The 11923-nt window shown below is 43.7% G+C and overlaps 1 protein-coding gene across 1 annotated transcript in view; it reads left to right on the forward strand.

Annotated features, from left to right (window-relative positions):
• LOC100338274 (fibronectin type III domain containing protein 3C1) overlaps positions 1-1711 on the forward strand; it is a 36318-nt gene extending 34607 nt beyond the window's left edge. The window contains exons 24-25 of the mRNA XM_051827360.3: positions 21-142; positions 1315-1711. Of these exons, the coding sequence (XP_051683320.2) occupies positions 21-142; positions 1315-1653 (461 nt within the window). The 3' untranslated portion in view covers positions 1654-1711. The remainder of the gene's footprint in view (positions 1-20; positions 143-1314) is intronic.
• The last annotated feature ends 10212 nt before the right edge of the window (positions 1712-11923 follow it).

Here is an 11923-nt window from a genome sequence, read left to right on the forward strand (position 1 = left end):
CTGAAATTCTCTTTTCCTAGCACCTAAATTACATCAACTGAATAACAACATTTGCAAGATCAAATGGGAGTCTTTGAAGCCAATAAAAGGAGATCCTGTTATTTACAATCTTCAACTCATCAGTGATAAAGGAACTAACTTGGTAAATTCTTGCAGATTTATTCTTTAAGTATTTATAATTTTATATTTTAGTAGGGATTTAATTCTTGTCAAGAAGTTTTTATAGGCTGCTTAAAGTAACTAAATCACATCTGATAGTCTCATCTGATTGCTGAAGTTTATGTACATAACACTTATTTGGGGACAATTAGTTTATTCATTCAATTATCTTATTATTATTGAACTACTAGCATTTCTTGGACCCACTTATCACAATGGACAACTTAATTCCAAGTCTAATGCAATTAAACTTTACCAATTATAAGTTTTTGCTATTTCTTACACTGACGAAAATTACCTAAACAGTACTAGGTCCTCAGAATATTTAGAGAACTTCTTTTCTTTTTTTTTTTTATTTTTTTAAAGATTTATTTACTTGTTTGCTAAAGTTACAGAGAGAGAGAGAGGGAGAGGGAGACGGAAGGTGGGGGAGAGAATCTTCCATCTGCTGGTTTATTCCCAAAATGGCAGGGCAGAGCCAGGCCAAAGCCAGGAGCCAGGAGTTTCATCCATATATCCCACGTGGGTGGCAGGGGCCCAAGCACTTGGGCCAACTTCTGCTGTTTTCCCAGGCCATAGCAGAGAGCTGGACCAGAAGTGGAGCAACCGGGAATTGAACCTGTGCCCATATTGGATGGTGGCATCACAGGCGGTAGCTTAACCTACTATACCACAATGCCAGTCCCTAGAGAATTTTTTTTTTGACAGGCAGAGTGGACAGTGAGAGAGAGAGAGACAGAGAGAAAGGTCTTCCTTTGCCGTTGGTTCACCCTCCAATGGCTGCCGCGGCCAGCTTGCTGCGGCCGGCGCACCGCGCTGATCCGATGGCAGGAGCCAGGTGCTTCTCCTGGTCTCCCATGGGGTGCAGGGCCCAAGCACTTGGGCCATCTTCCACTGCACTCCCTGGCCACAGCAGAGAGCTGGCCTGGAAGAGGGGCAACCGGGACAGAATCCGGTGTGCCGGTGCCACAAGGCAGAGGATTAGCCTAGTGAGCCGTGGCGCCGGCCGAGAATTTCTAAAAGAAAAAAATTTATTTTTGTTGTGAAGATGTTCATGAGATTAATTAATTTATATTTTTCCTATTGTTAAAACCACATAATGTCATTTTATTTGGTAAGAAAATATAATTCTTATTTTGATTCCTTTTCCTTTAGATTTACAAAGGACCGAACACTTCATTCTCCTTTTCCAACTTTCTCTCAAATACGCGTTATCGCTTCAAGGTTTGTGCTGGACGCCAATATAAAATCTCTACCGGAATGCAAGAGATCTGGGGCCCATATAGCCCCAGTACTCTTTTTTCAACTCATAAGCCAAATCCAAGGGCTGGCAGAGGTGGTAAAGGAAACAAAGGCAGTGGCTCTAATGAACAAAAAGGTGAAAAGTCCGGGATGGAAATAAATGACAACATATTTGTTCTAATCCTCATGATGGGATTTGCACTTACTGCCATTCTGTGTGCTGTGGTGATCCAGAGCTTCTTGATCAAGTAGTCTATCTTTGTACTTTTCCACCATCTTATTACATCAAATACAGACATTGTTATATACATCTCGGCTGTTTAAAATTCATTTTGTAAAAATCCTTAAAAACACTTACCTAAAAGCAAAAGAACTGCCTTAACATTTAATGCACATCTTTTAAAAAAAATTGTGACAACAGATTTTTTTAAGAAATAGGTTAATTTTACTTAATTTCTAAATTTATTTTTATTTATTTGAAAAGTAGACAGAGAAAAACAGAGCTCTGCCATTTACTAGCTCACTCCCTAAATGCCTGCAGCAACTGAGGCTGAGCCAGGCTAAAGTAAGGAGCCCAGAACTGAATCTAGGTCTCCCATGTGGGTGGCAGGTACCCACGTAACAGAGCCGTCACTCTGTCTCCCTTGGTGCACATCAGTAAAAAGGTGGAAATGGGAGAGAAACTGGGACTCTAGTCAAGGCACTTGGGTATAGGATGTGAGCATTCCAAAAGGTATCATAACCCTGTGCCAAATGCCCAACCTTAGGAAACAGATCAACTTTAAATTTCATAATTTTAGCAACAAAACACTTCCATTGATATGTAAAACCAACCTCTCATGGATACTAGTTCTTGCCTTAATTTTCCAAATGAATATTTTGCAAACTTTTTAGAATTTTAAGAAAACAACATTTTGGAATAACAGAAAAATCAATTCTACATGTCAACTTACTTTCATATGAATGAATTAAAAAGTATCTACCAGGCATGGGCTAAGTTATGGTACAGCAAATTGAGCCATTGCTTGGGATGTCTGCATTCCATATTAGAGTGTCTGGGAGATTCTGGGCTCCTCTTCCAATTCCAGCTTCCTGCTATTGCACACCCTGGGAGGCATCAGGTGACGGCCCAAGTAGTTGGTTTCCTGCCACTCATGTGGGAGACCCTGGTTGAATTCCTGGCCCCTTGCTTCTGCCTGGTCTAGCCGTAGCTGTTACATGTATATGGGGACTGAACCAGCAGGTGGAGAACTCTCCATATTTCTCATGTTCTTTCTCTGCCATTCTGCCTTATAAATAAAAATAATCTTTTTTTAAGTATCTACCAATCTTCTATATTAAAATATTTCTCTTTTTTAAAGTTTTATTTACATGTTTGAAAGTCAGAGTTATAGAGAGAGAGAGAGATCGTCCATCTGCTGGTTCACTCCCCAGATGGATGCAACAGCCAGGGCTGGGCCAGACTGAAGCCAGGACCCAGAAGCTTCATCCAGATCTCACATGTGGGTGACAGGGGCTCAAACACATGGGCCGTATTCCACCGCTCTTCCCAGGCCATTAGCAGGGAGCTGGATTGGAAATGCAGCAGCTTGGACTCGAACCAGTGCCCATATGGGATGCCAGTGTCACAGGAAGGTAGCTTTACCTGCTACACCACAACGCTGGCCCATAGTGTTTTCAAAGTAACATATTCAGCTATTGATTTGTACCCTGATAACTACTTTGATAGTAAAGAAATAGTAATTTACAGCACTTTGCTGTAACAGAAATACAGGAAGTGGGAATAGGGAAGTGGGGAACCATTTTATATCATTCTAAATTTTAAAATACATCCTGTATTGGTCCCCTTCCAATTAGAATGATGGAACATTCTACATATAATGACTCACATGTTTTCATGCTTATTAAAATGACTTGCTCTCCCAATAGATGGATTCATATCCATTTCTAGTGACAAATGAAGCACCCATTTTCTATTCCCAAAATCTATTCTCCAGGAACTATTTTGGCAATCTTGCCAAAAACTACTTACTACCTTTATTGAAATGTTTAAATAATATCTTCTACTCCTAAATTTGCTCTTTGTGTTTTAAAACTGAAAATCACAAATTCAAGATGAAAGTATTTGATTCTTAAAGTTTTAAAAAAAAGAAAGTATTTGATTCTTATAGGAGTTGATAACTTTTCACGTATTCCATGACATCATCTTTCATTGGATATTGTACTGTAAGTGGCATGTTATAAAATATATAATATGGTAAAGAAATTCCTGGTAAATTTTGGTGGAGATTGGCTCAGGATTCCTTCCCTATAAGCAGCTGACTGCTATCATGTGACAAGTACCACTTTGTATCTGCCAACACAATAACTAGACTGCATCCATTTAGTCCACTATCCAAATGCAACAGATCCTGATCCACTTGCATCCTACTCAGTGAGTTGCCAGACTGGTTTGATGATCTTGAATCAGATTAGACATTGCAGAAGGAAATATCATTAAATCTGAAAGCATAACAATAGAAACTAAGCACTGAGAGAAAAAATATTTTTTAAAAAACTAAACAAGAAGTAAAATGGCAGAATAGGACCCTCCATCAATCATCCCTCTGAAGAAATATTAATTTGAGAATGTATCCAGGAAAGAAAACCAGCTGAGGGAATACAGTACCTGGTCATAGCATAACAAGAAGAAAAGATACACTGAAGAGGGTAAGGAGGACAGTTTTACATTACCCATATCACCCCTTTCTCAACCACAAGCAGCACAGTATGAGGTAAGACACTGTCTTTTGGGGAGAAATTGGGGGAAGTAAGCACAGAACTTTGGCTTGGAACCCAAAATGGAGTCCACCATGGTATATCCCAGTGCCAGACAGTCTTCTAAGGCCTCTGAATCCAGACTGATATTCACAGACCAAGTCCCTAGATCTTCCCCAACACCAAATGGGAACCCATAGCCACAGTGAGATGAACTCATTTTCCAGTTCATATCACTACCAGATGACTACAGTGGCCTTGGGCCCAAAATAACCCATAATGACAGGCAGATCTCAATGACCAGGGGCTTAGATTCCAGCCAGGCTTGACAGTATCATTGACAACCACAGGATTCCAGCTTGGCACTGCTCTGGTCATGGCAATCTTGAGTTTAGGGCACTCCTTAGCACTGCAATGGCTATATGGTTATGGGCTTAATGACCACAACAGAAATCTGCCAGGATTTTCAGGACAGACTTACTGTTAAGGATGTCCCCAGATAAAACCAAATTCAAAGGCTAGAATAAATACTTACCTTGTTAATGTGTAGACATCAATGCATAACCACAAGGATCAAGAAGCAGGGAGGGGTTGGCATTGTGGTGCAGCAGGTTAAGCCACCACTTACAATGTTGGCATCCCACATCAGAGCCACAGATCCAGTCCCAGATGCTCTGCTTCTTTTAGAAAAACAAGTTTTTTGTTTATGTATTTGAAAGGCATAGTTACAGAGAGGGCAGACTGAGAGATCTTCCATCTGCTGGCTTACTCTCCAAATGGCCACAACAGTCAGGTCTGGGCCAGGCCAAAGCCAAAAGCCTGGAACTCTATGCAGGTCTCCCACATGGGTGGTGGGGGCCCAAGTACTTGGGCCATCTTCCCCTGCTTTCCCAGGCACATTAGCAGGGAGCTGGATCAGAAGTGGAGCAGCTGGGGTTTGAATCAGTGCCCATATGATATTGAAGGCATCACAGGTAGTTGCTTAACCCACTTTGCCAGAATGCCAGCCCAATGTTCTGCTTCTGATCCAGATTCTTACTAATGCTCCTGGGAAAGCAGTAGAAGATGTCCCAAACACTTGAGCTCCTGTCACCCATGCGGGAAACCTGGGTGAAATTCCAGGCTCTTTGCTTTGGCCTGGCCCAGCCCCAGCCTTTGTGGCCATTTAGGAGTGAACCAACAGTGGAAGGCCTTTCTGTTTCTCCCTCTCTCACTTCTCTCTGTCACTTTGCCTTTGAAATAAATAAATAAATCTATTTTAAAAAATAATCAGGGAAACATGAGGTTACCTCAAAATAAGGTCTCAATAACTAACATTAAGCAATGCATATGTATGAGGTGTAGGACAAACTGTTCAAAACAGCTAATTTAAGGAAGCTCAACAAGAGCTTCAAGAAAATACAGAGAAACAATTCAGAAATTTAGCAGAAAGATTGAAACAATTTTAAAAATAAATGGTAACATCAGCAAAATAGCTGATTAGAGGTACCTGGCATACTTCCCTCCACAATAAAAGACCAAAACGAGAGGAAAAAACAACAGCTATTTCACTGGGGGTTTGAGGCAGAGTGCAGGAGTGCATTACAGATGTGGCAGAAACATCACAGAATGCAGAGATACACAATGCCCTTATAAAAAAGGAAACTAGGTATCCACTGCCTAATCTCTTAAAATCAATCTTGAATGAAAATGGATTTCACTTAGTGGGGAAAGGATAATGAGAACATTGCCAGCAGTCTCTACCCACACCATGCACCTAAAATATTTGCTTATGGAGAAGCCTGCAGGCTTCACAGGCTCTGAGCCCAGTGGAGAGCTGATGGATTATCACAGTACTACATTGTCCAAAAGAAAGACCAAGCCTAAATTGTTCTCTCCACCACTCAGGCTCCTGCTATACAGTGCCAATGCAGAGACTTTGCCCACTTGGGATCCTGTGACCCCAACAGGCAACTGATCTCAACTGTTCAGCCAACCTATTGCTGTAAACAAGCCAACTGGTCCCATCTACCCTCCCATGGCTCTAGGAAGCTCCTGGACTCTAGGAATCTCTGAGCATCTTGACCAACCAAAGCTCCCAGGAAGTAGTTAGGCAATTCCACATACCCAGTGCTGTCTCAGAAAGTTGCCAGGCAGTTCCACATACCCATTTATGATGCTATAAAACATCAGGGAAGCCCACACACCAAGTACTTCAGCCTGCTGAGGGCCCCAGGAATTAAGTGGAAGCCCTGCCCATCTCCCTGTGGCTCCAAGAAGCAGTCAAGAAGTCCATCTTGAAACGATTTGCTGGCTGAGGGCCTAGAAGACAGGCAGTACCAACCATCCACCCATGATCATGGGAAGCAGCTGGGTGCCCCTCCCCAACCCACAATTACAGAAAGAAGCTAAGCAACCTTCTGTGAGTGACTTGGCTTGCCAAAACACTGATAAGCAGATAAGTGATCCCACCAACATACCCTTGTCCTCAGGAAGCATGCTCTGAGCAGATCAGCCCACAGAGGCCCTGTAAAATCATGTGTGGCCTTAGGACAGTAACAGGCACCCAATCTGGGCCAACAAGTACAGCCCAGCCCCAAGCAAGCCTTATACATTGATAGGCATCTTGCTACGCTACCAAGCAGACTGAACCCACACCTAACTGAGCCCCAGAGTGGCCCTACCACCATATGACTCTCAGAAAGTGATGAACACCCTGTCTCCACAACCATCCCAGCCATGCTTCACCTGCACAGGCCAGCCAGAGCATTCCCACATGACCTATAGACACTGATAAGCACCCTACACCCACTGCCAGACATACCACACACTCGGAGCCATGAGTGAACCCACCCACCTAAGAAAGTTGGATCCCACCTGATGATGCAATCCAAGAACCCTGATTATACCTGAAAAGTTATATGGACAATAAAGTGCTTACCTAGAACCAAAGCCAATGCAGCCTACCAAACTGACATATTAGGATATAACCACCAGAAATTCTTTTATCACAAAAGTACCCCTGTGGGGAGCAACTGGGAGCAACTCGGACTAGACTAAGTTACTGGAATTAAGACTTATTCTATGCATCTGCTCTCCCACAATATGGCGCTGGGAGAGGAGAAAACAGCTTCTACGCAGCTGCCTCTTGCCAACTTGAGTGATGACCTCCAGGAGCTGATCCTGCTCCTGATTGGAGGAGAGCAGCGTACTCGGCGTGTGGGCAGCCGAGTTGGGATTGGCGGAAGAGGACTATAAAGGAGGAGAGAGACAACATGCACCAGGAACATCTAAGGGGAACATCTGAAGGAACACCTGTGCAGCCCCCGAGAGAGCCGGCCGGCGGTGTGCCGCTCCCCCGCGGAAGTGGGGAATGTGGCCAGGGGGAACCGCCCTTCCACGGAGGTGGAAGGGTCGGTAGCCAACCCGGGAAGAACCAGCAGCAAACCCGGGGAGGGCCAAGCAGACAAAAGAACAGCGCAGGGTCCTGTGTCGTTCCTCCACGAAGACGGGGAGCGACATAATGGTGCCGTGACTCGGATATGAAGCCTAGGCAGTGTTTAGTGTCGTTCCTCCATGAAGAGGGGGAGCGACAACCCCATAATATTGGTAGAGGCAATTGATTCACCAGAAGTATTAATATCAGTTTAGAAAAACAAAAAGCATGAAAACATAAGGTAACACAATCTCTCCAAAAGACCATAGGAACACTAGCAATAGACACCAAAGGAAAAGAAATCAGCAAATTTCCTGAAGAAGAATTCAAAATAGTGACTTCAAGGAAACTCAGTGAGATATAACAAAAAATAGATAATTCAATGAAATTAGGAATAAAATTCAAGATCTCCTTGAGAAATCTAGGGACAAGAAAGTGATCATAAAAAAGAACCAAACAAGGGCCGGCGCCGTAGCTCAATAGGCTAATCCTCTGCCTTGCGGCGCCAGCACACCAGGTTCTAGTCCCGGTTGGGGCGCCGGATTCTGTCCCGGTTGCCCCTCTTCCAGGCCAGCTCTCTGCTGTGGCCAGGGAGTGCAGTGGAGGATGGCCCAAGTACTTGGGCCCTGCACCCCATGGGAGACCAGGAGAAGCACCTGGCTCCTGCCTTCAGATCAGCGCGGTGTGCCGGCCGCAGAGGCCACGGGAGGGTGAACCAACGGCAAAGGAAGACCTTTCTCTCTCTCTCTCTCTCTCTCTCACTGTCCACTCTGCCTGTCAAAAAAAAAAAAAAAAAGAAAGAAAGAAAAGAAAAGAACCAAACAAATCTTGGAGCTAAAGAATTCAGTAGGGCCGGGGCCGGTGCTGTGGCACAGCAGGTTAAAGCTCTGGCCTGAAGCGCCGGCATCCCATATGGGCACCAGTTCTAGTCCCGTCTTCTCCTCTTCTGATCCAGCTCTCTGCTATGGCCTGTAATAGCAGTAGAAGATGGCCCAAGTCCTTGGGCCCCTGCACCCACGTGGGAGACGCGGAGGAAGCTCCTGGTTCCTGGCTTCGGATCGGTGCAGCTCCGGCCATTGCAGCCATCTGGGAAGTGAACCACCAGATGGAAGACCTATCTCTCTGTCTCTCTCTCTGTAACTCTTTCAATAAATAAAAACAAACTTTAATAAAAAAAAAATTCAGTAGGGTCAGCACTGTGGCGTACTGGGTAAAGCTGCCGTCTGCAGGGCCAGCATCCCATATGTACACCGGTTCAAGTCCCAGCTGCTCCACTTCCGATCTAACTCTGCTACGGCCTGGGAAAGCAGTAGAAGATGGCCCAAGCTCTTGGGCCCCTGCACTCACCTGGGAGACCCAGAGGAAGCTCCTGGCTCCTGGCTTCGGATCAGCACAGCCCTTGTGGCTAATTGGGGAGTGAACCAGTGGATGGAAGACCCCTCTCTCTCTCTCTCTCTCTCTCTCTGCCTCTCCTCTCTATGTGTAACTCCGACTTCAAATGAATAAATAAATCGTCAAAAAAAAAAAAAAGAATTCAGTAAAAGGGGTTCAGCATTGTGGTGCAGCAGGTTAAGCCACTGCCTACAATGCCAGCATTCCATATTGGAGTGCCAGTTCAAGACATAACTTCTCTGCTTCCAATCCAGCTCCCTGCTAATGCTCCTGGGGAAAATAGAAGATGGACCAAGTACTTGGGCCCCCATCAATCACCCATGTGGGAGACCTATATGGAGTTCCAGTAGCCTGGCTTTTGCCTGCCCCAGCCCCAGCTGCTGCAGTCATTTGCAGAATGAACTATCAGATGGAAAATCTCTCTCTCTCTCTCTCCCTCTCTCTTCCCTCTCCCTCTCCCTCTCCCTCCATCACTTTCAAGTAAATGGAATAAATCTTTTAAAAAAGAATTCAATAAATGAAATTTAAAAATAAGAGCCGCCTCAGCAGACTAGATCGAGTAGAAGAAAGAATTTATTTTGATTTTTTTATAAGATTTATTTTTATTTGAAAGGAAGAGTCACACACAGAGAGGGAGACACAAACACAGAAAGGGAGAGAGGGAGAGAGGGAGAGATCTTCCATTTGCTTGGGTCACTCCCCCAAATGGCCACAATGGCTGGGACTGGACCAGACCAATTTCAGGAGCCTGGAACTCCATCCACGTCTCCCAGAACCAGCGTTCATATGTGATGCCAGCATCACAGGTAGTAGCTTAACCTACTGTACCACAATGACAGCCCAGAAGAAAAAATTTCTGAGTTGAAAGATAGTAACTTTGAAATAACCCAGCCAGACAAACCAAGATTGAAAAGAATGAAGAAAGCCTACAAAACTATTGGATATGGTTAAATTATCAAACATTTGTGTTATGGGTATTCTAGAATGAAAGATGAAAGGAAATGGCCTACAAAATTTATTCAATTAAATATTTGCTGAAAATACTTCAAATCTTAGGAAAGACATCCAGGTCCAGGAAACTCAAAGGATACCTAACAGATTGACCAGAACAGTCCTCTGTGAGGAACATTGTATCCAAACTGTCAAAAGTACAAGACAAAGAAAGAATTCTAAAAACAGCTGGGGAAATATATCAAGTCACTTATAAAGGACTCCCCAATGCATTCACTGCAGACTTCGCAGCAGAAATCCTACAGGCCAATAAAGAACTAGATGATATATTCAAAGTTTTGAAGGAAACTGCCAAACCAGAATATTATACACAGGCAAAGTTATCCTTCAAAAATGAAAAAGAAGAGGTTGGTGCTGTGGCATAGCCTATAAAGCTGCCGCCTGCAGCGCTGCCATCCCATATGGGCACTAGTTCGAATCCCCGCTGCTTCACTTCTGATCCAGCTCTCTGCTATGGCCTGGGAAAGCAGAAGAAGATGGCCCAAGTCCTTGGGCCCCTGCACCCGTGTGGGAGACCTGGAAGAAGCTCCTGGCTCCTGGCTTCAGATCGGCATAGCTCTGGCTGTTTCAGCCAGTTGGGTAGTGAACCAGTGGATGGAAGACCTCTCTCTCTCTCTCTCTCTCTCTCTCTCTCTCTCTTTCTCTATTGTCTCTGTATAACTCTGACTTTCAAATAAAAAATAAATAAATCATAAAAAAATGAAAAAGTACCAAGGCAAGCATAAACAGGGAATTCATCACCATCAGAGCAGTCCTATAGGAAATGCTTAAGAGACTCTTACACTGGAAGTAAAAGAAGGGTGACTACCATCATGAAACAGATGAAAATAGAAATTCATTACTAGGACAGTTACACATATAATAAAAGAAGAATCAAACATTATTAATACAAAAAATACCAAACCAAAAAGATGAATAGTGAGAGGAGAAAGGGGTCACATCCAAAAAAATCATCACTCACATCAATAAATCTTTTTCCCAAAATTTTATTGTAGTGCTTTGACAGTTTCAGGTCTTACAATTAAGTCTTCAATCCATTTTTAGTTGATTGTATATGCTGTGGGGCAAGAGTCTGATTCATTCTTTTGCACATGGATAAAAGGTTTTCCCAATGGGGCCGGCACTGTGGTGTAGTGGGTAAAGCTGCCGCCTGCAGTGCCGGCATCCCATATGGGTGCTGGTTCAAGTCCCAGCTGCTCCACTTTCGATCCAGCTCTCTGCTGTGGCCTGGGAAAGAAGGAGATGCTGAGAGAGAGAGAGAGAGAGAGGTCTTCCATCTGCTGGTTTACACCCCAATTGGCTGCAATGGCCAGAGCTGTGCCATTCCAAATCAAGGAGACAGGAGCTTCTGGGTCTCCCACACGGGTGCCATCCTCTACTGCTTTCCCAGGCCATAGCAGAGAGCTGGATCGGAAGAGGAGCAGCCAGGACTCAAACTGAAGCCCATATGGGATACTAGCACTGCAGGCAGTGGCTTTACCCACTATACCACAGCGCTACCCCTATAAATTTTTATTTTAATCCCATAAGCAACAGACTCCCACAGGAAAATATCTTTGAAATTTTTGGTAGTCCAATGAGTCTAGACCATAAACTCTGAATGTATTTATAAATATTTATTTCTGAATGGTCATCATCTTACAGCCAAATTTGACAATGTCTAATAAGTAAGGAGTAAAGTTACAAGCCAGTTTTTACTTGTTTTCCCTAAGGGGAAAATCCTTAAAAAAAAAAAAAAGAGTCCGGTTTTTATTGAAGTTTTGTATTGTAAATTTCAAGTATTTTTCTACACCAAACCTAGCAAAAATGGAGATGTTTGTTATTTATAGTAAACACTAGACAATTTGCAGGCTCCTGCTAGGCAAACAAAGAAATCAATGAGAAAATTAATCTGAATGGTATTGTAAGCCGTGTAGAATATTGGGAAGTAGAGCACTTCAGTGAGTA

The sequence above is a fragment of the Oryctolagus cuniculus genome, chromosome X (genome assembly GCF_051225735.1).
Source record: "Oryctolagus cuniculus isolate XC-2025 breed Fujian yellow rabbit chromosome X, ASM5122573v1, whole genome shotgun sequence".
NCBI lineage: Eukaryota > Metazoa > Chordata > Mammalia > Lagomorpha > Leporidae > Oryctolagus > Oryctolagus cuniculus.